Below are 22,777 nucleotides of genomic sequence, written 5' to 3'. Positions count from 1 at the left end.
TGAGTGCTACGTCATAGAAGTGGTAGTGATGGCAGCGCCATAACTCAAGCGGTTAGTCGCTGACTTTCAACCGCGGCGTCCCTGGTTCGATCCCCGGTCTGGGCAAGTGGGATTTGTGGTGGACAAAGTGGCGCTGGGGCAGGTTTTCTCCGAGTACTTCGGTTTCCCCTGCCAATCTTCATTCCATCAACTGATCCACAATCACCCTCACCTCTCATCTGGGGCTGGTACAATAGGCCAGAAGTGGCAGCAGTACAAGGGACTTAGTCCCACCCCACTAGCAATAAAAAAAACGTTAACTGAAACCTACAAGTGTCACGCATCGAAAATTTAAAACGTAAAATATTATATCAGAAAGTATGTGGCATTTGGCAATTAATCAGTAGTACGTTGTTAAAGAAACACACGGAGAGAGACTTTTCTCCATATTTTTTAAATTCTTAAGGAGTTTTATATATTATTTCCTCAAAATTTGTGTGTCTTTCTTGTCTCTTTCATCTTAGCCACATGTCCAGCCCATCGAAATAAAATTTTTATATTTTACGTGCTAATTTAACGGCCGCGGGTGCCAACTGCAGAGATAACACAATCAAACAAATAGAAGTGAACGAAACGGTATGACGTTGTAGAACAGGCATATATAAGATATTCTACTGCATGGTAGATGCAGGATAAGATTAATTTTTTAATTATACTGGATGCAAGAAAATACTGTAACTATCTACTAGCCAAATTAACCAGGCGACTGATAATTATTGTAAAATTAACTGTCAAGGAAACAGTAACACAATCGGGTGCGACTAATTTCATTTAATTGCATGAAAACCTCTACACGTTTCAGTACTAAGAGACCATCATTAGAAAGTGTTGAACACGTGAGTAAGTGCTTTGCAATTAGAGGGGTCAACTGTCGATTAACTGTAGCCCCAGTGGAGTAAATTAATTACAATTACATATACATTTCCTTTAAAGACGAAAGTTATTCTGCACCTCAATGTTACATTTACAGCTGTTAATGCACTAAAATGTTTTACAAGATTTTTAAAATCATTTTACATATTGTACATATATATTCGTCCGGAAAGTGCTTGTGTAGTTTTCACATATTAATTGTCGCGATATTGACAGAATGTCCTTGGTCTTTTTGTAATATGTGTAGTGAGCGATGACCACCGCTGTGGTCCTGCCTACAGATCCAGAGGTCCCGGGCTCAATTCCTGGCGCTACCAGATTTTCTGAGAAGTAGTGGGTCTGGAACAGGGTTCTCTCAGCCACGCGAGGATTACTGAGGAGCTATTTCAAGGAAATAGTAGCTCCGGTCTAGAAAAGCGAATTGACGGCCGTGAGGATCCGTTCCGTTGACCATGCGACACCCTCTATCCGCTGAAGTTGGTACTAACTTCGCCGACAGGCGGCGGTCGTTCGGTCGGTATAGTTCTCTTCCGGACTACAGGCCATGGATTTTTGTTTGTTTGTGTAGTGAGTGGTTGTGGCTTGTATAGTGTGTTGTGTTGGACTGTCGTTGTTCAATATTTCTTTCTGCAGCAAATGATTAACGAAGAGAAGGACATTTGTTACGTGAAAGCTATGCATGAGAATATTTAAGTCTCTAATATTCTTGATTGGAAATCTGAGATCAGCACAATTGCATTCACTTTATTTATTTATGTGCTAGCGAACAGCGAGTGACCTGTAACAGGCGAACACTGAATGTATACATTACTAAAGCTAGACTATAAACTGCACTAAAATTAAATACTAGATATTAGAACAATAATGTAACATATTAATGAAGTACTTGGAACCATGAACTTAATAGGATTAAACAAAGGAATAAGTATCCTCAGAGTAGATAGTATTGTTACGTATGTGAGATTTCGTGACTAATAATAACGGATTATGGATTGGATTCTGACTTCACTATCCCGGCTTTCGGGCGTCATGCCACAGTAATTAAATACAGGGAGTCCGGATGAAAGGTATAAAAAATATATCTCAGAAAATAATTTTCATATACGTATCCGGTTTATGTTATGGGAAACGAAAACTCTGAAAGTCTTTGTTTTTTTTTTTTCAAAATCGGCTTAGGCGCATGCGCCAGCTGGTGACTTTCGGCGAGATCAGTAACGATGTCGACACCACAGGAAGAGTTTCAATGCGTGTTATGGCTACCTGTGCTGCAATCTCTTGTGGCTGTCAGCGTCATTTTAGAACGTAATATGGAAGTCAACTCCTACACGGAAAAGCGTTCGGTTCTGGGACAACAAACTGAGGACTACAGGGAGCCTGCTGCGTGTAAAATGTCCTGGAAAGGCAGAGATCTCTGAAGAAAATGTCAATCGCATTAGAGATGCAGTCCAGCGAAAGACTGTGACCGGACGTTCGTACTTGGACATGCTTCAGCTGTAAGCGCTGCCCCAATTACCATCTCAAACTATCCTCCAACAAGATGAGGCGCATCCATACTTCTGTCATCATGTTAGGAATCACCTGGACAGAGAGATGGCTGGAAGATGGATCAGCAAATGTGGACCAATCGCTTGGCCTCCTAGGTCCCCAGATTTAACCAAATTGGATTATTTCTTGTGGTATTATGTGAAGAACATTATCTACCAGGTCAAGGTCAACGATTTTTTGAAAGCCCGCATAAGGGACCCTGTAGCTACGGTAATATCAAATATGTTTCAAAGCAACGTTGAAAGATGCCGAATACGGTCTGGATAATTGTCGTGCCACCAAGAGAGCCCACACTGAAATTTACTGAGAAAGTTCTATACTAGAAAAAGTCCGATAGTTTCCCTTTGTAATGGTGTAACCCATAAATGTGTAGATTTAGGCCTTCCTGAGATATAATTATTTTATTTTGGATAATTTTCATCCGGACTTCCTGTATATTTATACAACATAAACTGAATGCAAATGAACCTATGCAAATAGGCCAAAAAGGGATGTGACAGACTTAACAGTAACAGTCACTATGGAAATTAATTAAATTTAGGTTTTTTAGAATTATTAATACGCTGGAATGTATATAAATATGCACAAAGATTTTCATAAAATAAAGCAAAACAAAAAACGACCATGAAGCAGCAAGCAAATATAGTCAAATTAATGAAGGATATTCGTCCGGACATTTTTTGACTTGGAACGCAATACACGGCACTACACTCCGGACGACAGATCTGTTCACCACTGTGAGAGCCCCAATTCCTACTTGAAAGCAAAATCTTCTGCATTCATCATTTGTTGGATATATAGCAAATTCTGCTGAACTGGTTATTAAAACTGTTAAGTAACGCCACAGACCAGAGCCTGTCTTGAGAAATTAATAGTCGCCCAGATACTCAAAAAATTCCCCGCCTTTTACAAGAACTGTGTTTAATGACCAATTTAGACCCAGTTCAAATTACAGCTAAAGCAGATTTTCAACTAATCCGAGTTCATATTAGTGGCAAAATAACGGCAAAATGACCTGCCCATTTTCTAATTATTTTCCTAGGTCGTTTAGAAATATCTTCTTCTTCTTCTTCTACATTTAGTATTAGGCCCTCTGACCTGCTTCCGATCAGAATTAATCTGGAACTGTGGATCTTATAGACAGTCGGTAGGGATCCTTGGACGGGTGATAAGCCCTGTCGCAAGATCGCTACCTACACACAAGACAACAGAAACACAGACGAAACACGGAGAGACATTTATACCTTGATGTGATTCGAACCCACAATCCCAGTGATTGAAAACGCAAAAACATTTCATGCCTTACACCACCCGCCCGGCGTTCAGAAATCTAAAATATTAATTACTTAGAGAGCACAACCAGGAAGCATACTCGGTACACTAACCGGGGAAGAGTTAGCTAATCCTTAATGTGCACATTTTAAAAGCGCAGAAGACATGCAGAACGACGGCCTGCACTAAGTTGTGCGAGGCTAAAAGCGCAGATCTCAGAGTTTGGACAGTTTGGGAGAATGTTCTGGAAAATTTCTTTTGGACAGACTTATCCTGGTGTTGTGGGTCAGGGTTACATCGATCTGGGCGCAGGGTCAGTTAAGGTAACACTGCCAGTGATGTCTCAACCAGAGGGAAGCTACCATGGACGCTAGACACATGAGTACCATCCTGAGGGCACTGGGTGCCTTTGCAAGTAAGTGGTGCCCAAACTGAGAAGGTCAGTGCAAAGAGCTCGCAATTACGTAATTATGTTTATTGGCGATTACAAGAATATTGCACTTAACAAGGACAAAACTACCAGTAGTGAAAGATGTATGACAAGGTACAGTAAGGAAACTGAAATTGTAAATATTTGAAATTAAATACAGTAGTCCCAGAAACACGATCTTGTTATACGAAATCTTATTCCTTACAGATGTATAATTCCACAAGACAACATTAAAACATTTCGACTATATGAATAGTCTGGTGGCAGCTACGACGTGGAGAAAGTGAACACTATTTTGTGCAATGGCCGATTAGTGGTTCCGGAGAGGTTCCATCTCCCCCCCCCCGTCATAATAAATAGAGCGAGTGAGTGAAAATGTAGCTCCACGTTTCTTGACATTGAAACTATATGGAGATGAGTGGTCAGCTTCACGTTCCTGCCGATTTCCCCACAGGAAGAGATACCGCTGTATCAACTGAACAGGAGGCTGGATGGACATCAGAGCCGGTAAGGACGTTGTAAGGACCTCTTGTTCCTGCGGAGAACTGAACTCCACTTTGTATGTCACCAGACCCAGAGATTGTCACTATAATTACTGAGCTATCCCGGCACGTCCCAAGGGGAAATATATGGTTATATCACCATAGCTCTCTTTTCTGGAACGAGATGATATTTCCTCCACCACAGATATAAATTTCTGCCACCAACTTCGTTTATGAAAACGGGTTGCGAAATGTGAAGGCGATGTTTACATTAAGATAAAACAGGTGTTTCGAGCAACTGGACTGCTCAATAATGGCGAGAAAGTGGCGGATTTAAGTAAATATGGATGACATGAAATAAAAGCAATATCAGCTAAGAGCCATGAGAAAGAAAAATGGGAGAATAGAATGAGGTGAAAAAAACTATACGTCTTACCCAGGATTCTTCTCGGCTCTGCTATGATTTTCTTCTTAAGTAAATGGATTAAATTTTAAAATAGACAGATTTACAAGTCATGTTTCGATTCCGCCACTGCAAGAGTCAAGCCTGCAGCACAAGCCTCCTGCTGCTGTAGCTGATAGCTACACGATATTTTAGTACGCTACGGAGCATTCGTGTTCCAATGAAAACCTCTCCAATTGGTTTGCCACTGCATACCAGATTTTGCAAACAACTCTATTGTCACATCAGCAACGTTTGGGTTCTGCGTGCGTGTGACTGTGTGTATGTGTGTGTGTGTGTGTTTGCGGTGAAAATGCCAGGGCAGTTTTCCCTGTCTTGTGCAAACATGGCCAAACCCTTCCATGTCCCCAGTACAGTACAGGAAAACAATTCAACCCCGTTGTTTTCACATAATTGATAAATATGTTGCACACATTAATTAAAAAAAGATACAGTAATTTCAATATTAGCAGTACACAATAAAAAACCTGGCAGAATACATGCCTACTCTTTTACTAAAAAATAAAAATATATATAGGTCTTCGCGTTGGGGGCATGCGGTAGCGTAGTTGGTTGAGGCATTATGCTACAAGCCGGAAGGTCGTAGGTTCAAGTCCTAATGTGGTCATTGGATTTTTTCAATTGATTTGTGGTGGGCAAAGTGGCTCTGGGCAGATTTTCTCCGAGTACTTCGGTTTGCCCTGCCAATCTTCATTCCACCAAATACTCCACAATCACCCTCAGCTATCATCTGGGGCTGGTACTTTAGGCCAGAAGTGGCCGCAGTCAAGGGACTTAGTCCCACCCCACTAGCAATAAAAAACATTTTGTCCTTTTGTCCTTAAATAACTAATTTTTTCTGTGTATTATAATTGTTACCATTCTCTTTGTACACGTCTTTTGCACAACTTAGGCCTACATAAGGTTAACTAATACTATGAAGTAATTTTCAGTTTTTTTTTTCACATTTTTCATTTCAATTAAATTTGGTAGAGGCTAAATTGGAACCTATCTCTCGAATTTAACACTGGTCTATACTATTCGAAATCTTAATATTCTTCAAATGTTACTAATAAATCAAAAACAAATTCCGTTGCTCGAGTCTGCAAGCGAACTATAGCGACCAAGCAACCGCCGCTTGTCGAAGAAGTTAGTGCCAACTTTAGTGGATAGAGGATGTCGCGTGGTCAGCGCAAGGAATCTCCACGGCCGTTAATCTCGGTTTTCTAGACCGGAGCCGTTATTTCCTTGAAATAGCTCATTAGTTATCCACATGAGGCTAGGTGGACCCAGTTTCAGACCAACTACTTCTCAGAAAATCTGGTAGCGCCGGGAATCGAACCCGGACCCCTGGATCTGTAGGCAGGAACTCTGACCACCAGACTACAGAGGCGGTAAAAATGTGACTAATCTCATTTTTTAAATGTTTTCTCAAAATAAGTTCATCATAGGAATAATTTATTCAAATATGCCTATATCTTAATATAGATGTAATTAAAATGTGTGAATGATACGGAGCACATGTAATGAACTAAAGCGACAGTATGGCCTTATTAATTGTGGAACTTGTAGAGTGATTAGCTTTGCAAAACTACAGTTGTATCTACAGTAATATATTTATATCCACAACATATATTAGAATTAGGGGCACGCGGGACAGGGAAGAAGGTCGAGGGTTCGAGTGCCGATGAGGTGATTTTTCAGTTTTGTCTAATCCTTCCGGCCGCACTATGGCTCTGGAGTCGACTCAGCCTCTAACAGAAATGAGTACAAGGAATCTTCCTGGGGGGTTAAGGGCAGCCGGCGCGTAAGGCTAAGCTTACTGCCATCTGTGGGTCGATTATCTAGAAAAAATGTAGAAGCCTCGACGTCTCACAAGCCTATCGGCCTTCAAGGCTTACGTTTTTTACGTATATCAGAATTAGTGACATATGTGAAATAGAGAAGTAAATATCTGGAGAGCGTATATACATGTAGTTACTATAGGATTCTGACGATGGTGTATAACACACTGATATGTTGGGTTTTTGGACTTTATCCATCGTCCTGGTTTTTATTTGTTATCTTAAAAACCAGGACGATGTATATAGTCCAAAAACCCAACATATCAGAGCGTATATACATGTACACTAACGAGAAGTGTACATGAGAACTTTTGAAGAAGCGATAAAAGCGACAGGGATTTAAGCTTTTCTATTATAGGATAATCCAGATGGAAGCGCGATTAAATGATTCTTTGATTAATCAATAACGTAATTTTAATTCAACTTCGAATGGTGTGGTGATAATGTGAATGATGAATTAGAAAGTAAGTGAAAAGGAAAGATCATTGGCAGCAGTGAGTAACACAACAACAAAAAACAGTCACACAGTCCGATCTGTACCGTTAGCCATTGGAGTATACTCTTACAACGTGAAATTGTAAAATCATTAAAAATTTTGGGATTATTCATCAGTACGATACAATGAATGTATCATGAGAAAATAAGTGAGCTTTTGTGCAGAAGCAGCGAGCAAGAGGCAAAGAATAAGGAAATTAAAGATATTTATGTTCTGATGGAAAATACAGAGGAGTGTGACGGCAAACAGACATTAAACATCAAATAGAACAATACATGTATGGGACACAGAATGCAGTAACAATGGTTCTTTGAGAGTTTCAATCTCTCAGCAATGGAATTAGTGGCAATTAGTAGCAGATGCACTGCAGTATAACAATTGTATATTGTTTCTACATTTATGCATTTATCAATGGGTCTGTTGGGCCCTGGCCTCTTCTTCAGTTTCTTAATGTTCTTTACACAGTCGGTAGGACTCCTTGGACGGGGGATCAGCCAGTCGCAAGGCCGCTACCTACACACAAGAAAACACAAACACAGAATAAACGCACACACAGTCATCCATGCCTTGAGTGGGATTCGAACCACGATCCCACCGTTCGAGAGAGTGAAGACGGTTCATGCCTTAGATGGAGCGGCCACCATGATCGGCAATTTATTTTTTTCGCCGTTTTAAATGCATAACAGTGAACAATGTTTAAATATAGAAACCCAAATATCTTAAGGGAAATAGTATTTTCTTTATTGATAATCAATTTCCATGGCATATGAGATACTCTGATCTCAGTTTCATATCCGAAGTAAGAGTAAAGAGGAAGTTAGAAACAAAATTATCTTACATTTAGCAAAGGTAAAATTGTTCATGCAATTAATTAATTAAACATCTAGCCATGAAAACTTACGAAGGATTGGAATTACAGCTCCATCATTTTTAACCACGGCACTAGGTGGAGGTGATCGATCGGCTTCAAGCCCCGGTCTCTTTATTCCCAAAGAATGAGAGCGCGATACCCACCAGGTAGGACGCTGGGTGGGTTTCGGAGCCGGTCTGGACGCTTTGAAAAAAGAAAAAGAAAGAAAAACATTCTGCTTCTTCCGCGAATCGAACCCCTATTCCTGGGATGTTCAGTCCGCAGCTCTTCGCTCTAACGACTGCTTTTTTTTTCTGTCGATCCTCTTAAATTCGGCGCAGAATTTGAAACTAAATTTGGTATAAATCTATCCATAGTTTGGAAAATGAAACATATTGAAACATACAGATGACATCCCCAGTAAGCCGGATTAATTGCTATACCTAGTAGGTTAAATTGCTCTGACAACTGTAAAATTTGTGATAATGTTTACTGTAGTATCTCTAATGCTAAGTTTTTATCTGAAACAGATTAATATTAACACTGATGGTGCATGTAAAATGACAAAAAACATCTGAAAACTCTAAAACAAACTGGATCACATCTCAGCAATCTCACTTGTTAAATATTTAAGCCAACTGGAGGAAAGTTCCGCTCTTGCATTGGAAGAGAACGACCGGAAAATACTTAAAGAAACAAACCATTTTGTTAGGGCGTTTTAATATTATCACGTATAAGGAGCAGGCGTGACGAATAATTGTGGGTTCCAGATTTGATGATTGGATTTATTGGACGTCTCTGTTACAACTAGAGTTGCTCATAACAGTTCACGCATTAAAATCCTTCTGGATAACAAATTCCTTACTGTATTTCTTTTGGATCTCGGACTGTTTTCTAGTCTTTTCAAATTTGGATCTCTAGATCTCGGACTGAACTAATTTCATATGGACCGAATATAGATCACGAAGTAGAACAGTTGATTTTTCTCGGTTATTCTGTTTCATCCATTGATATGAAAACTTGAGACAACCTTCGGGCAACGCTTTGATTTATACCAGCGTATTCGTAGCCGCGGAAACGTGTTTCAGCTAACTGTTTTAACGGAAAATTAGTGTTTACTTAGTTGTTGCTCATCAACGGATGTCTGGCTCTTGCTCCATTGTTACGGCTTTCAGGCGTCATGTCACAGTATTACGAGTATAATTGCCACGTAAGAAGATAACGTTTAGATACGAGACGTTGCCAACACAACACTGAGGAAGAGAAGGATTGTGGTGGAGGCAGATTGCTATTTATGCAATTGTAATTTTTCTACCAATCAGTCGAATTCTTCTCAACGCTCTACAGAGAGCCCTACAGCTACATGCGTTCCCCAGGGAGACGAACGCAACAGAGGATAGGAACCCTATCCAGTCTGCCTCATAGATTATTTATTTAGCTCGGCTGTTGTGGAGGGGACGAGCTGGCACTACTGGTGGACGGGTCACATGGTAATTGGGACGTTAACTCCTGCAGAGTAAGGTGCTGTATCCTACTATACACATTCTTTAGCTGTCACCTACTGCGGCTTGCTACAAGATACAAATTCTTATGTAACACGGAGAGAAAAAAACAGTTGTTTTGTAGGTCATTCCCTGAGCACTCAGTTTTTTGAAACTTAACCTTGCCACGGAACAGACGCTGAAGAATTTTCAAGTCCATTTTGACAAAAGCCTATAAAATAAATAAATACATTTTAGTCGGAAAGATTCGAAGAAAGAAACCACTTAAAGACTAAAATGTAGATTGGAGGATAATATTAAAACAGATACCAAAGAATTGCAGTATAATAGCGTAGACTAGATTCAATAAACCATTTTAATACTAAGGCAAGTATTGGGGGATAATATTAAAACAGATCTGAAAGAGCTAGGCACAATGGTGTGGACCACACTCAAGAATCCCATGGCGATCTTTTGTAGATATGAACGTGGATATTCGTGTAGAGCAAATGTAAATTTATTTCTATGTATCATTAATTACGCACCATGCATTGAAGACGTATGGAGCAGTGGAGTTGTAGTTCCAACTTTCTTAATCCCGGTAATGGATCGAGATGAGTGATCAGCTTCACACACCAGCAGCATTATCCCCGGTGCCAACTGAAGTTGTGTGGGCCCTAAGAGCTTGTCTGAACTCTTTAGAGAAAAAAACTCTTGCCAATACCGGGAATTGAACTCGACTTCTCTGTTGTCAAGCCAGTTCAAAAAGTAGTCTTTGTATAGCCGAACGACTACGCTGCTCCATAGTTTGAGTACAGATGATGAATCCCGAATTGACAATACTGTCACGTGTATTAGTGATTACAGACATGGTTTGAATTGTTGAATAGTTTTACTGACCACTTGCAAGTCGTAACTACAAATAATTATTACACTGTGCTGATTTTCACGCCACAAATCATTCAACACTAAGTCTTTTCAGTCTATTTTCACTAACCTTTACTTAGTAACAACTCACCACAATGGCTCTTGATCATTTCTCACAACTTAGGGACACACATTTTCCTCGGCATTTGCTATTAAAGGCCGCCAAACTATATTCTCACTTCAAGGAGACATTGTCTACATGCCGATATAAAAGAAAGTTAAAATAATAACTTTGCACATTTTATTCTTACGTTTGAAGATATTAGACGGGGCGGCAACAGATGTCCTACTTATTGCTAGGTTCATTAAGTTGCTGCTAGACACCGCCAGCAATCACTTCCGGAATTCAATCTGCTCTTAATTTCGTAAATGCAAATTTGATTTGCTTCTCTTCTTCCAAAATGCTGAGCTTTGCACATTTTTGGATTTATTATCTGTTTTTATGTTATGATTGTGTCCTGCATTCTGGTGAAGAATTCAAGAACGCAAACAGAGATTTCGCCGAGAAAGCGAGTGGAAAAGCTTAATACAGAGATACGAGCATGTCTAAGAAAGCAATGCTGAAATCAAATCTTACGGAAATATGTTTTGAAGATATGAATACTTGCGACCTTCAGTTTGTGTAAAAACTTGTAATCTAAATCTGAGAAACATTCCAGATACACGTATTTCGCACAAACAGGGAGTAAATGTAACATATATAATGTCTGTAAAATATTGTCACATGTATGGGTGATTAAGACGCGGGTTTGGATTAGTGAGTTGGTTTGTTGGATCTTCATTAGTTGTAACTACAAATAATTGTAACACTTTCAAGATTACTGTAATTATAACACATACATCAGGTCTTCTATTCACTTCTCTTATAAGCGCTCTGCACTAGTCTCTCAATTGCGTTGAGCTCTCCTGGACTCTACACACTCTGACACAGTCACTTAATACTGAAACCTGTCAAAGTCAAAGTCACATTGTGAATCACAACGTCAGTCAGTAAGTCTAGCCCCATCTGGGGCCCATGACCAAATATTTATTAATGTTTGACAGTTACAGTCTCGTTTTTATGGGGTGCTCTCTCTGACGAGTGGACGGGTCTATCTTTTGTATATGCTGCTGGCCCTCGCCAGCGCAGTTTTTCTTGGCTCCGAGTCCCTTGGAACTCGCGACCATATTCTACTGTCTCAGATTTGAGACTTCCATTTTTGTTGCCTCCTACGACTCGCAGAGTCACGGTGAAGATATTCGACTCCTCTGTAGCTGTCGTTATATATCCTCCGCACAGACCACGCAGAAAACACAACCTCTATTGTTGAAATGTGTTTACCGAACCACTGTATAGCAAAAGTCGCGGCACGGACCCCATAGGAAGCCAGTAACGTGACAGCTACCCCCCTTGTCCATTGGCGCGCTGATTGTTGACTAACAACGAGCTATAAACATTCGCCCTATTGTTGAATGCGCTTACGCGAGGAATTGTTTATTTCGCCGTTGTCTATCTATACAAGTTACAATATTATGTTTCACTTCATGAAATCCTTATTTATTCTTGCAAATAATTAAGAGCCTTATTCAGCTAAATAACTTTCTACAGGTCATAGAATAGAGTTAGCACGGAGTTAGTATCACTGATGAAGATTCCGTGCAAAGCGTACTTCTGAAGTATTTGATTAACATGTAATTTATATAAAAGAACTTATTTAATAAAGTGAAAACAAAGAGTTGACTAATGCATAATTTTTCTTTCAAAGGTTCTTCCTGAAGTTCTTCCTCAAGTGCAATCAGAATTGTCTCAAAAACGCAGGGAACCCTCGGGATATGAGAAGATTTCAGGTAAGAAAACGTTTCTCAGAGGTTCCACTTATTCTCTCATTACGAATTTATCGAAGCAAATTTTCTACGCTTGTCACAGTTACTATAAATAATGATCACAAATTTCCAGTTATATTATTATTATTATTATTATTATTAGTAGTAGTAGTAGTAGTAGTAGTAGTAGTAGTGCCGGTCACGGTAGCCGAGCGGTCTAAGGCATGTACTGTTTTCGCTCGCTTGGAAACCGGGATCGTGGGTTCGAATCCCACGTAGGGCATGGATGTTTAGTTTGGGTGTGTGCGTTTTCTGTGTTTGTGTACAGGTAGAGGCCTTGTGACGAGCTGATCACCCGCCCAAGGAGTCCTACCGAATGTGTAAGATCTAGAAAAACCGAAGTGAAACGGAGAAGTTCATGCAGGTAGGCCTAGGTCCAATGGGGCTGTGGTGCCAACGAAAAAAAAAGTAGTAGTAGTAGTAGTAGTAGTAGTAGTAGTAGTATAAATTATCATCATTATTACCGCCTCAACAGAACTATAGTAAACAACCCCAGAACTATCAAATTCACCATCACCATTACCATTCTTTCCCCTCAAAACACGGCAATTTGCACCGAACCTCCAATATAAAAATTTTTACAAATATCACCGAAGACATTGCAAAATCACCAGCAGAAAAAGCGTCAGCACCGCAACGACAGTGTTCACAACCACAGCACCACCACCACCACCACCACCATCATCACTATCACAACAGCAAATTATCTCCATCGACATAATTATCGCAACCATAAATCATCACTTCTAATACCATCACCATAACCTCAAATGCTACCTCAGGCAATCGTCACCTCAAAACGACATAGACAAATAACTGTCATCAGAATTGCGAGTCATGGAGTCATGTCACAATTAAAATTCTCAACCTCATACCGTAGGAAGAATTTATATTATTACTTTACCTTACAACTATTCACACAACTACTATTAACGTAAATATATATATCGCATGGTGGATGTCATAGTCCGGTCTAGAAAACCGAAATTAACGGCCGTGGGGATTCGTTGAGCTGACCACGCGACACTCTCTATCCGCTAAATTTGGTATTGACTTCGCCGAGAAGCTTCGATCCCTCGGTCGGCATAGTTCGCTTGCGGACTAAAATCACAGATTGTTTTATGTCATTGTTACTATCAGCTTTATTCAAGTTTACATGAAGGGGATTTGCGTAAGTTTCACATGTTTTTGTAATACAAAATTCAAAATGATTGCTACCAATATTAATCCACCGCGCTGACACGAACTTACCATCATGTTTATACTGAAGACATGCAGTTAAATGCACCAAGATGGAATTCCCGTAATATGATTATTTTAATACAGAACTTTGTTAGAAATTACAATTATGCATAAAATATAAATATATGAAATTAAGTCAGAAGACGGAAAAATATGCCGAATATTTTGTAAGATTCCAAAAAGGAAGTGTGTAATCCCTGAGGAAGGAATTCTGCACCTTCAGGCCCTAACATGTTCAATGAATACTATCATATTGTGCCTTAATTTAAAAACTTTTTTAGCCTTCTGCGCTTCGTTTATTTGGGTATGGGGCAACTCCGCCTCTTTCAGCGTCCCCTCAAAAGTGAGTGGTTCCTTAGAAACAAAACAAGGCTATACCTACAAACTTTACAAGAGTTGTACTATAAGAAGTACAGCATTAAAATCTTTCAATTGTCTCTTACTTTATTAAGAACATTATGTACGTAATGACAAATTCTCATATTAAACGTCGAAATTATCATGAGCATACATACAATAACGTCTTTAACTGGATTACACTTCACCTCCTTCGAATATTTTTCAGTTCTTCCGTAACAGACACGATGATGTGAAACCTAGCTACTAAATGGACAATTGTTACAAGTGTTGTCAGAGAGTGGGTTAAACCTCGGGTGGGTGAATCCTTTCCTACAAGAATGTTTGTCATAAACGTGGGCCGTAATGATAACACAGTGCCTGTAAGAAAGAGTGCTCTTTCTATACTGCAAGTTCTCCTTGTAAGAATTTGGTTTCAAACAAAGTAGACATAAGTAGAATTTGCGTTGTAGATAGGACACTGGGCGGAAGAGAGGAGTAGCAGGAGTTACATGAAGACAAGAGCGAAGGAAGATGGCAACGTAGGAAGATAAAGAGGGAAGAACTTGAGTTCAAAAAAAGAGAAGAAATTAAGAGCAGTTTCCTAAAAATAAATTGTCTCAGAAGACCATGTTGCTTTAATAGTGTCTCAGGGGCGTAGCAATTAGCTGCAGCAACAGAAGGAGCAGGGTGTTGTGAAAACTTCGTTGTGTGAAATTAGTCGCCTACGTGAAACTGGATGGTGTCAGTGCTGCAAAGAAGAGGAGGACTTGTAGACTGATTAAAAACGTTAAGAGGATAGGGTGAGAGCGAGGGAGGGTGGAACTGTACCCAGGGGTAGGTAAACTCATTCTGAATTGCAAAGAAGAGCCGGCAATTAATTATTCAATTAATTCAGTGTTAAGTACAGGGGTAGAAATTTGGACTATATGTGGGAACATTTTGCGACGTTGCACACCCATCTGTCTTGTTCAGTTTCTGCAGATAACTGAGCTCCCCAGAACAGAGTTTACTGTAAGAAGCTGACAGTCGTTCAGTCAAATTATTTTCCGGCTTTTGTAGAATCCGAAGGCTATTGTCGTGTTTACAATACCCCGCCACAACCCAAAGTCCTTGCTTATTTTTATCCAGCCTATACTCACGCGCCATTTTACTTTATGATTCATTTTAATATTATTTTCACTTATTTGACCTGGACTCCAAAGCAGTCTCTTTATTTCATGGTTTCTTACTGAAATTTTGTATGCATTTCTTGTCTCCAGGATTGCTGTCATGCATCTCACTCTCCTTGCACTAATGTCCATACAAATAAGTTTTGGCAGCAGCCAACTTCTGACGGGACCCACTATCGCTCCGGGTCCGTTTCATCGGCCGTCCGCGGCATCTTACAGCCAGACGCCGGTCCTCATGTCGGTCCTCCAGTGCTCCGATAATATCCACTGCTGCTTCTTCGTTAGGGACTTCCTTAAACTACGACAGGACTCCATTCTGGATTTTTTTCTCCCCCTTGGCACTACAGCCTCAGTGGGCCTAGGCCTACCTCCATGAACTTCTCCGTTCATTTCGGTTTTTCTAGATCTTACACATTCGGTAGGATTCCTTGGGCGGGTGATCAGCTCGTCGCAAGGGTTCTATCTGTACACAAACACAGAAAAACGCACACAAACATCCATGCCCTGAGTGGCATGGATGTTTTTAAGCGAGCGAAGACAGTACATACCTTAGACCGCTCGGCTACCGTGACCGGCCCATTCTGGATTTTCCTGATCGGCTTCCATTCTTTCTCGACTGGCTTCATTACGGTCATCAACCCCTCATGGTTAGCTTCAATCTTGGTTTGTGGGCATCCATTCGTGAAGCGAGAGATTCCAGCTTGGTAATTATCTCATCGTGGCGGCTCTCAGCAGGGCCTTCATTTCAGCCAGCAGGTGTTGCATTGGTTGTCCCATTGCCATGGTATGATGATGGAATTGCACACTGCAACCTTCAATCCAGTCCCATTTCTCACACCAACTGTCACGTGATGGAGTGACTGTGGGCGGGGTCTGGATTGGTAATCGAATTTATTGGACACTTTAACACACAACTAGGGACTACACTTTACAAATCACTGTCACACAAAGACTAGTGTTCCCAATCACGGTCTTCACTGCTCTGCTTGGTAACGTCTCCCAACAGTGGACGTTCATCTGTTCCCGGGCTCACAAAAACTCCTACTCCTCTTAACTGCCGTCTCAAGACTCTCTCTCGACTGACTAGTTATGACAGCTGGTTCTCGTTACACACCCTCGGCACGGCCCGCAAGGAAAACTAGTTCCAATAGCTCTTCTGTTGTTACGTGTGTCTACTGCTGCCATCACCTGACGGCTATCGAGCCACTGCCAAGCAATGGGGTGTTTGCAGAGCCGTTCCCTACCAACAGTTTCTCTACTGATTTCACGATTCTGGCTTTCAGTAGATATGCCACAATATTATAATGTGTTTGTTAATGAGGTCATCAGTAGTGATGCAAGCATTGCACTGCATAGTGCATAGTTTATACTGCTGACGAACTAACCAATAGCTACTAGTGACACTACATAATTTTCTTATATATCGATGAGCACTCATGTCAGGGAAAATTGTTTCAAATAATAGTTATAGAATGTAGAGAGACATAGACCATCTTTCAACTTTTCTATATGTTGAACCCAGCTTTAATAAGAGATATATATTTTGTTTTCAGCTCTGTTTGTAACATGAGTTGTAGCGGACCAAGACAAAAAACAATGCTCAGTTTACGCCTCTTTGTAATGAAATTCTATTAAATGGCTTCGGAGCCGAAACGTGTGAAGTGACGGAAGGAGAACAGTTACAAGGCCGTCATTACAAGTTCATTTCATGCGCCTGTGCTTATTCTACAACTTACCTTTGAGATGAAGGCCGCGCTCAAGCTCACGCGATTAGTCGCTGGCTTCCCACCTCGGCGGCCCGGGTTCGATCCCGGGGTCTGGTCAAGTGGGATTTGTGGTGGAAAAAGTTGCGCTGGGGCGGGTTCTTTTCCGAGTACTTCGGTTTCTCCTGCCACCAAATTCTCCATTATCATAATCACCCGGGGCAGGCTACAATAGGCCAATCAGTGGCCGCCGTACCGAGTGGACCCAGCTGGACTCCACCCCCCCCCCACACTATATTTAGGATGTTCAATGAGCAACCAAATAAATACAAAATAAGTGAGAGTAAAATAACCAACAAAATGCAGGATGGCATTAAGCCCACAGCTGTTTACCGACGTGCTGAACTTCTTTCCTACAGAAGCATATGCACATAACTAGAGATGAAGAAAAGTACTAAGAGACTTAGAGGCCAATAATAGGAGATCAACTCAAATCTAAGGCACAGCTGTCTATATGTTTTGCTAATTTAATTTCTGTTCTTGCCTCCAGGCCACTAAAACATTTGTTTAATTAATCTAATCCAGTTTAGTGCCATTTCCAAAGTAAATTGAATGCCTTGAGTAGTGACAATTATCTGTTGTGCTATAGGCCAATATGAGGGAGATTAAGTAAGAGGCGAACGGAGAAAAAATACCGATGAAGTGGTTCGTAAGTTGTAATACAACTATTCACCAAACACTGCTACTACGTTAGTAGGATTCTGAGAGAGTATAGAAGACGCGTGAGAGAAAAAAGAAATTTACACATATCTTTGTTGGTAAAGTTTATGGGATTATTATTATTATTATTGCTCTACAGCCCTTTGTTGGGTCTTGCCAGCATTTTCAGTTTCTTGATCCTATACACAGTCGGTAGGACTCCTTGGACGGGGGATCAGCCCATCTCAGAGTCTCTACCTGCACACAGAACAACACACACAATACAAACGTCCATGCCTTGAGTGGGATTCGAACTCACGATCCCAGCGTTCAAGCGAGCGAAGACAATTCATGCCTTAGATTGCACGGCCATTGTGATCGACTTATGGGAATATTAGGTGATGGTAATTTTAAGCGTTGATGGGAAGATAGAATTAAAACGTAACAGAGAAATTGCTTGTGAAGAAGTGAAATGGACTGAGGCGGTATTAAAAGCAAAATGTCCATGATATTTTGAGCACATTTCCGTTAATGGAAGTAATAATCCATCAACAAAATAACCCAGAATTACTTATTGGTTAATATTTATAATTAACACTTTATTTCTAATAATAATACAAATAACAGTTCATAATTCCAGAACAATACTCTGAGAATAGATCAACAATCTGAGTCCTGAATTATAATTTAATAATCAATTCCTGATTCCAGTATAACCCTTTAAGAATCGATGCATAACGACTTGCCGACTGAGAATGTCTGCCAAGAACTGTCTTATGCACTGAAGATATAAAGATAAGACAGGACATTTAAAGCTGAACAACAACTGTGACGTCATCCATCATCCAATGCAGTGCCTTCTGGCCGAAACAATTATAAATAGGATATACGTGTATAAAGGTAAAAAAGGTAGAGCTGTTCCTGGAACAGGACGTGGAGGCCCAGAGGGTTGTGAGACGTCGAGGTTCCTACATTTTCCAGACCATGGGCTCACAAATGTAGTTAAGGTTGTCAGCCTTACGCGCCGGCCACCCCTTACCCCCAGGAAGATTCCTAATACTCATTTCTTTTAGAAGCTGAGTCGACCCCAGGACCATAGTGCGGCTGGAAGGATTAGGTCAATTGAAAAGTCCAACAGTCTCATCGGGATTCGAACCCGCGATCTTTCGGCTTGTAGCAGAGCGCCTCAAACAACTACGCTACTGCGTGCCCAGTTAAATGGATATAAACCCGAACTCCATTTTTATTCGTTTCAATTTTTCAGGGACAGTTCTTGTCATGTGATCCTACGATTAGCAAACCCACATTTACCCTCAGCCTACTCTGCCTAGTGGTTAAAAAGGCGTGCTTAGGAAGGACCAATGCAGATGTCCCGGAGCGTCACGTCTGAAGCACTGAAAATTATCTCATCTTTAGTAGCTTGCTGTTCAGAATTTTTTCTAACGAAAAATACCAAAGACGTGTTCTTGACACGCTGCCCTCTGGCCTAGAGACGGTACACTGAAGATTTAAAAGCATTATAATTTCTGGTGACAACAGCAAAGTTTTAACATTTCGGAGTTTGCAGTCTGGTGAAGATGGCGATGACTTTCCTTTCTCAAATAGGCACTCAGACCGATACTCTGGTATTCATACATGAATTAGTTTAGCAGAGAGGTTATAATTCTTCGTTGTTAGTGACTGGATGAAGATGATGATGATGAGGATATGTCTCCAAACCAATCGAATTCACTTGCTGTAAGTTGCAGACCATAACCGGTGCGGCTACCATGACAATGTATCTGAATGAACTTACCAGTCGTTCTTAACTAGCTTCATGGATCAGAGCCCATCGTCAGAAACTGACAGTCACTTAACCGATGAAGAAATTCCTTCCTCTTCATATTATTCAGCCAATGGGTCCTGATCTCAGCCAGAGGGTACCAGTCAGCACTAAGTGTTTCGGTCGAAACTGTTGAAGTAGTGCTCCCCATTTAGGAGATCTCCAGTTCTAATCTTTGCGACCCGGAGACCTGGTGTCCTGACTGCAGTTTCTGGTGGTTTTCTTCAGTCCGTCCAGACAAATGCCTCGATGGAGCTTCTAATTATACCACGACCGCTTACTTCCAATACCTTTTTCCATTAATTTTTTTATTAATCATTCTATCACTGACACTGCTGACAGCGTCATTAAACAAAATACATATTTCAGATAAAAATTCACACACTATCACCATATTTATTTAACCACAATTAAAGTTGCATATTAATGGCTATAAGCTAGCCTGCCGAGGGATTGTAGTTCCAGTCTCGGTAGGATCAAAATTTCTCTCCTTCCTACGTCGTCCAGACTGGTTCTGTGGCCCACTCAGCCTCCTATCCAATGGGTACTGGCGATTCTTTCCCAGGGGATAAAGCGGTCGGGTCATCACTCACCTCCAAGTTGTGTCGAGGTCAAGGATACGTGGGTCTATACTTCCACTCCCTCATACGCCCTCATAGTGTAGTGCTCAATTAGTTAAGCAAACGGAGAACTTCACCTTCTCAGTAGCTATAAGGCTTCAGAGGAGTTAAGTATATTTTTGTATCAAAGCAGCGGGAATCTAACCGCTCTAACTCCGAAAATTGGATGTTAATAGTTCTTGCCTATGCATGATGCTTGTAAGTAGGTATTTAGTAGGTGAAGAGGCTGTTCTATCACGGAATAACGTGCCCTGGTAGAACTGCCTAGTGATGACACCTTCACGATCTGTAAGGGTACATGAAAATCTGCTGCAGTTCCCCTCAAAGTGGTTCATTTCGCTTTCATGCGACATCTGGGCGCGTCCAGGTGACAAGTGCGATGCTCAGCTTACAGGGCCGGCGCGAAGTGCAATCAGCGGTTTCATAGCGTCCAGCCCATGTCTGGGCTGTCTCACACGTCAGCCAGACTCGGCATTATTCACTGCCACAAATGGCTGAAACCACATTACCCCATTTACAGATAAATTGGCTTGTTACAGTTTACCAATTAAGCCTTGCTATTGAGATCGGATATGTAATCCTGATGAGAACAGTTCACCTGGTGGGACTGAGGAACACGCACATGAACCTATTTTGAAGATTCCAAAAAGCATTGTTCCCCATTAAGAACACTGCAGCGATTTTCATGTTACTCTCTGACCCTTATCTTAAATGGATATCAATATTGTGTCCTTTCCTTCATTCTTGCATGTCCTAGGTCTGCCTTGAGCCGATCCGAAACTACAGAAATTACTTCTTCAAGTCCACATATCATTTACGTATATCTTCAATTTTTTCTGTAAGTTATATAAAAAATATTTCCTGATCTACCCTCTTTCATTCAAGGAAACTCACTTATAAAATACACGGAAATAAATATATTTTGTCTCTGTCCTCCGTCGATTAGTTTTCGACTTCTGATTAATTTTAGCAGGAGTAGAATTTATGATGTCATTCAATGAAAAATTTCCTCAAACGCATATCTATCACTCCTTTTCCTTTAAATTTTCCCACGGTTTGCACTGTTTAATGCCTGTCCTGGCCTCAGAATTCTCTTCCCAGTGACTTAGTTAGCCTTAGCTTACGTTTAAAACTTATCTGCACCCATTTATTTATACAGTTTTTTAAATGAAAGAAGCATGAAATTCGATTAGGAATAAGAATATGGTTTATTAACCTTGAGAAATTATATTGTGACGAATATGATCATTGTTAGGCAACGGCTCGGTGAGCATCGCCTGAAAGAATGAATAGTAGAGCCAGAGAGAACGTCCATTGCTGAGTAATTATTCGGTAAGCGTTCGCGCTGCAACGAGTAGCAACGAACGAGTCCATTTGCTAGGCAACGGTTCGGTGAGCACCTTCCGTGACAACGGACACAATGGCAACTAACGGTTCGAGGCGGTGGCCTCAATTCGGTTCTTTCGAATTTATAAAGGGAAGGACACGTGAGAACGTTCAACAGAGTTAGAACTGAGTTGGAACTCGTTCGTGAGGGAGTTCAATGATTCAGTCGTAGTTCATTCGGCATTCTTAAGAGAGTTCGGTGTTCATCTGTGGAATGCTAACCAGCAGGAAACGGAAGCTGAAGAAGTGGCCGACTCGTAAATCAGAAACAAGTTAGTCACGGCAGAAGAGAAGACACTCGCAGTCCAGTAAGGAACGGTGTGAGTCTTAGGCAGACATTGATGTGAGCTGTGATAACTGATTGTAATTGTAAATAAGTGCCAATTAAGCCAATCATCTAATCCATAACCCGTTATTATTAGTCACGGAGACCTTCAGACACGACAATATATTCAATATAATTCTACAGAACTTTTCAAGAACAGCTCAAGCCAAATTATTGCAGTTGCAGTTTGAGCCCGCGCTGTATATACAAGCAGTAAACATGAATGAATATTTGCCAGCTAATTTGATACTGTTTGCTTTATGAGTGCGTGCCAACGTGCGTGTGTGATCCGACAGTAGGGTGAGGGTATGAATGAGGCTGTAGCATGATTAGTGTGAAGCTGTCAGCGGGGTCCGAACAGCAACTTGTCAGCCAGTGTTTAACACATCATCACAGCGCACCATATGACTGACACACGATGCAAGATACACTCAACAACTTGTCCTTTTTGCCTCCACTGAGCCATTTAACTCTCCAGCAGTTTTAAGTGTTTTTACATTACGACGGTCTCAACTGAAAACACGGGACAGTCCAGTAAAATTCGTTAGTGTATTTGTCACTTCAGCATATCAGTTTTGAAAGATGTTCATTTACACGGTATTTTTCCTTCCTCCTTTGCGTTCTTTCTTCTTTCCTTCATGTATTTCATTCTCTCTTTTCTTTCTCTTTGTCCCTTTCTTCTGCTTCTTCATTTCTCTGTAGAACTGAGTGCACCATTTAGAGCTCTGATGCTGTGCTGCGCTGCACGCAACCACATGACCACTTGTGATGACCATATTCGTTACCAACGCTGTGAAAGGTTTCCTTTTGAACAACCTCATACTGTCTTCTGGAATATAAAACCGTGAAATACGGCGAAAGTCAATCAAAGTCTCATTCCCTTCATCTGCACGTTACTGCCTGCTTCATGATGTTTTCTTCTTTGGAT

General features: G+C 40.8%; 2 protein-coding genes across 9 annotated transcripts in view; one reads left to right on the top strand and one right to left on the bottom strand.

Moving 5' to 3' along the window:
- LOC111874820 (protein PBDC1) overlaps positions 1 to 22,777 on the bottom strand; it is a 751,412-nt gene that overhangs the window by 625,138 nt on the left and 103,497 nt on the right. The window lies entirely within an intron of this gene.
- Positions 1 to 22,777, top strand: part of LOC111874817 (transcription factor collier) — a 376,238-nt gene that overhangs the window by 265,934 nt on the left and 87,527 nt on the right. For all 6 annotated transcript variants that reach the window (XM_033755619.1, XM_033755620.1, XM_033755621.1 and 3 more), the window contains exon 7: positions 12,427 to 12,508. In XM_033755619.1, coding sequence (XP_033611510.1) covers positions 12,427 to 12,508 — 82 coding nt within the window. The remainder of the gene's footprint in view (positions 1 to 12,426; positions 12,509 to 22,777) is intronic.

Source organism: Cryptotermes secundus, unplaced genomic scaffold (assembly GCF_002891405.2).
Source record: "Cryptotermes secundus unplaced genomic scaffold, Csec_1.0 scaffold27, whole genome shotgun sequence".
Classification (NCBI taxonomy): domain Eukaryota; kingdom Metazoa; phylum Arthropoda; class Insecta; order Blattodea; family Kalotermitidae; genus Cryptotermes; species Cryptotermes secundus.
This window is presented reverse-complemented; position numbering and strand designations above follow the sequence as displayed.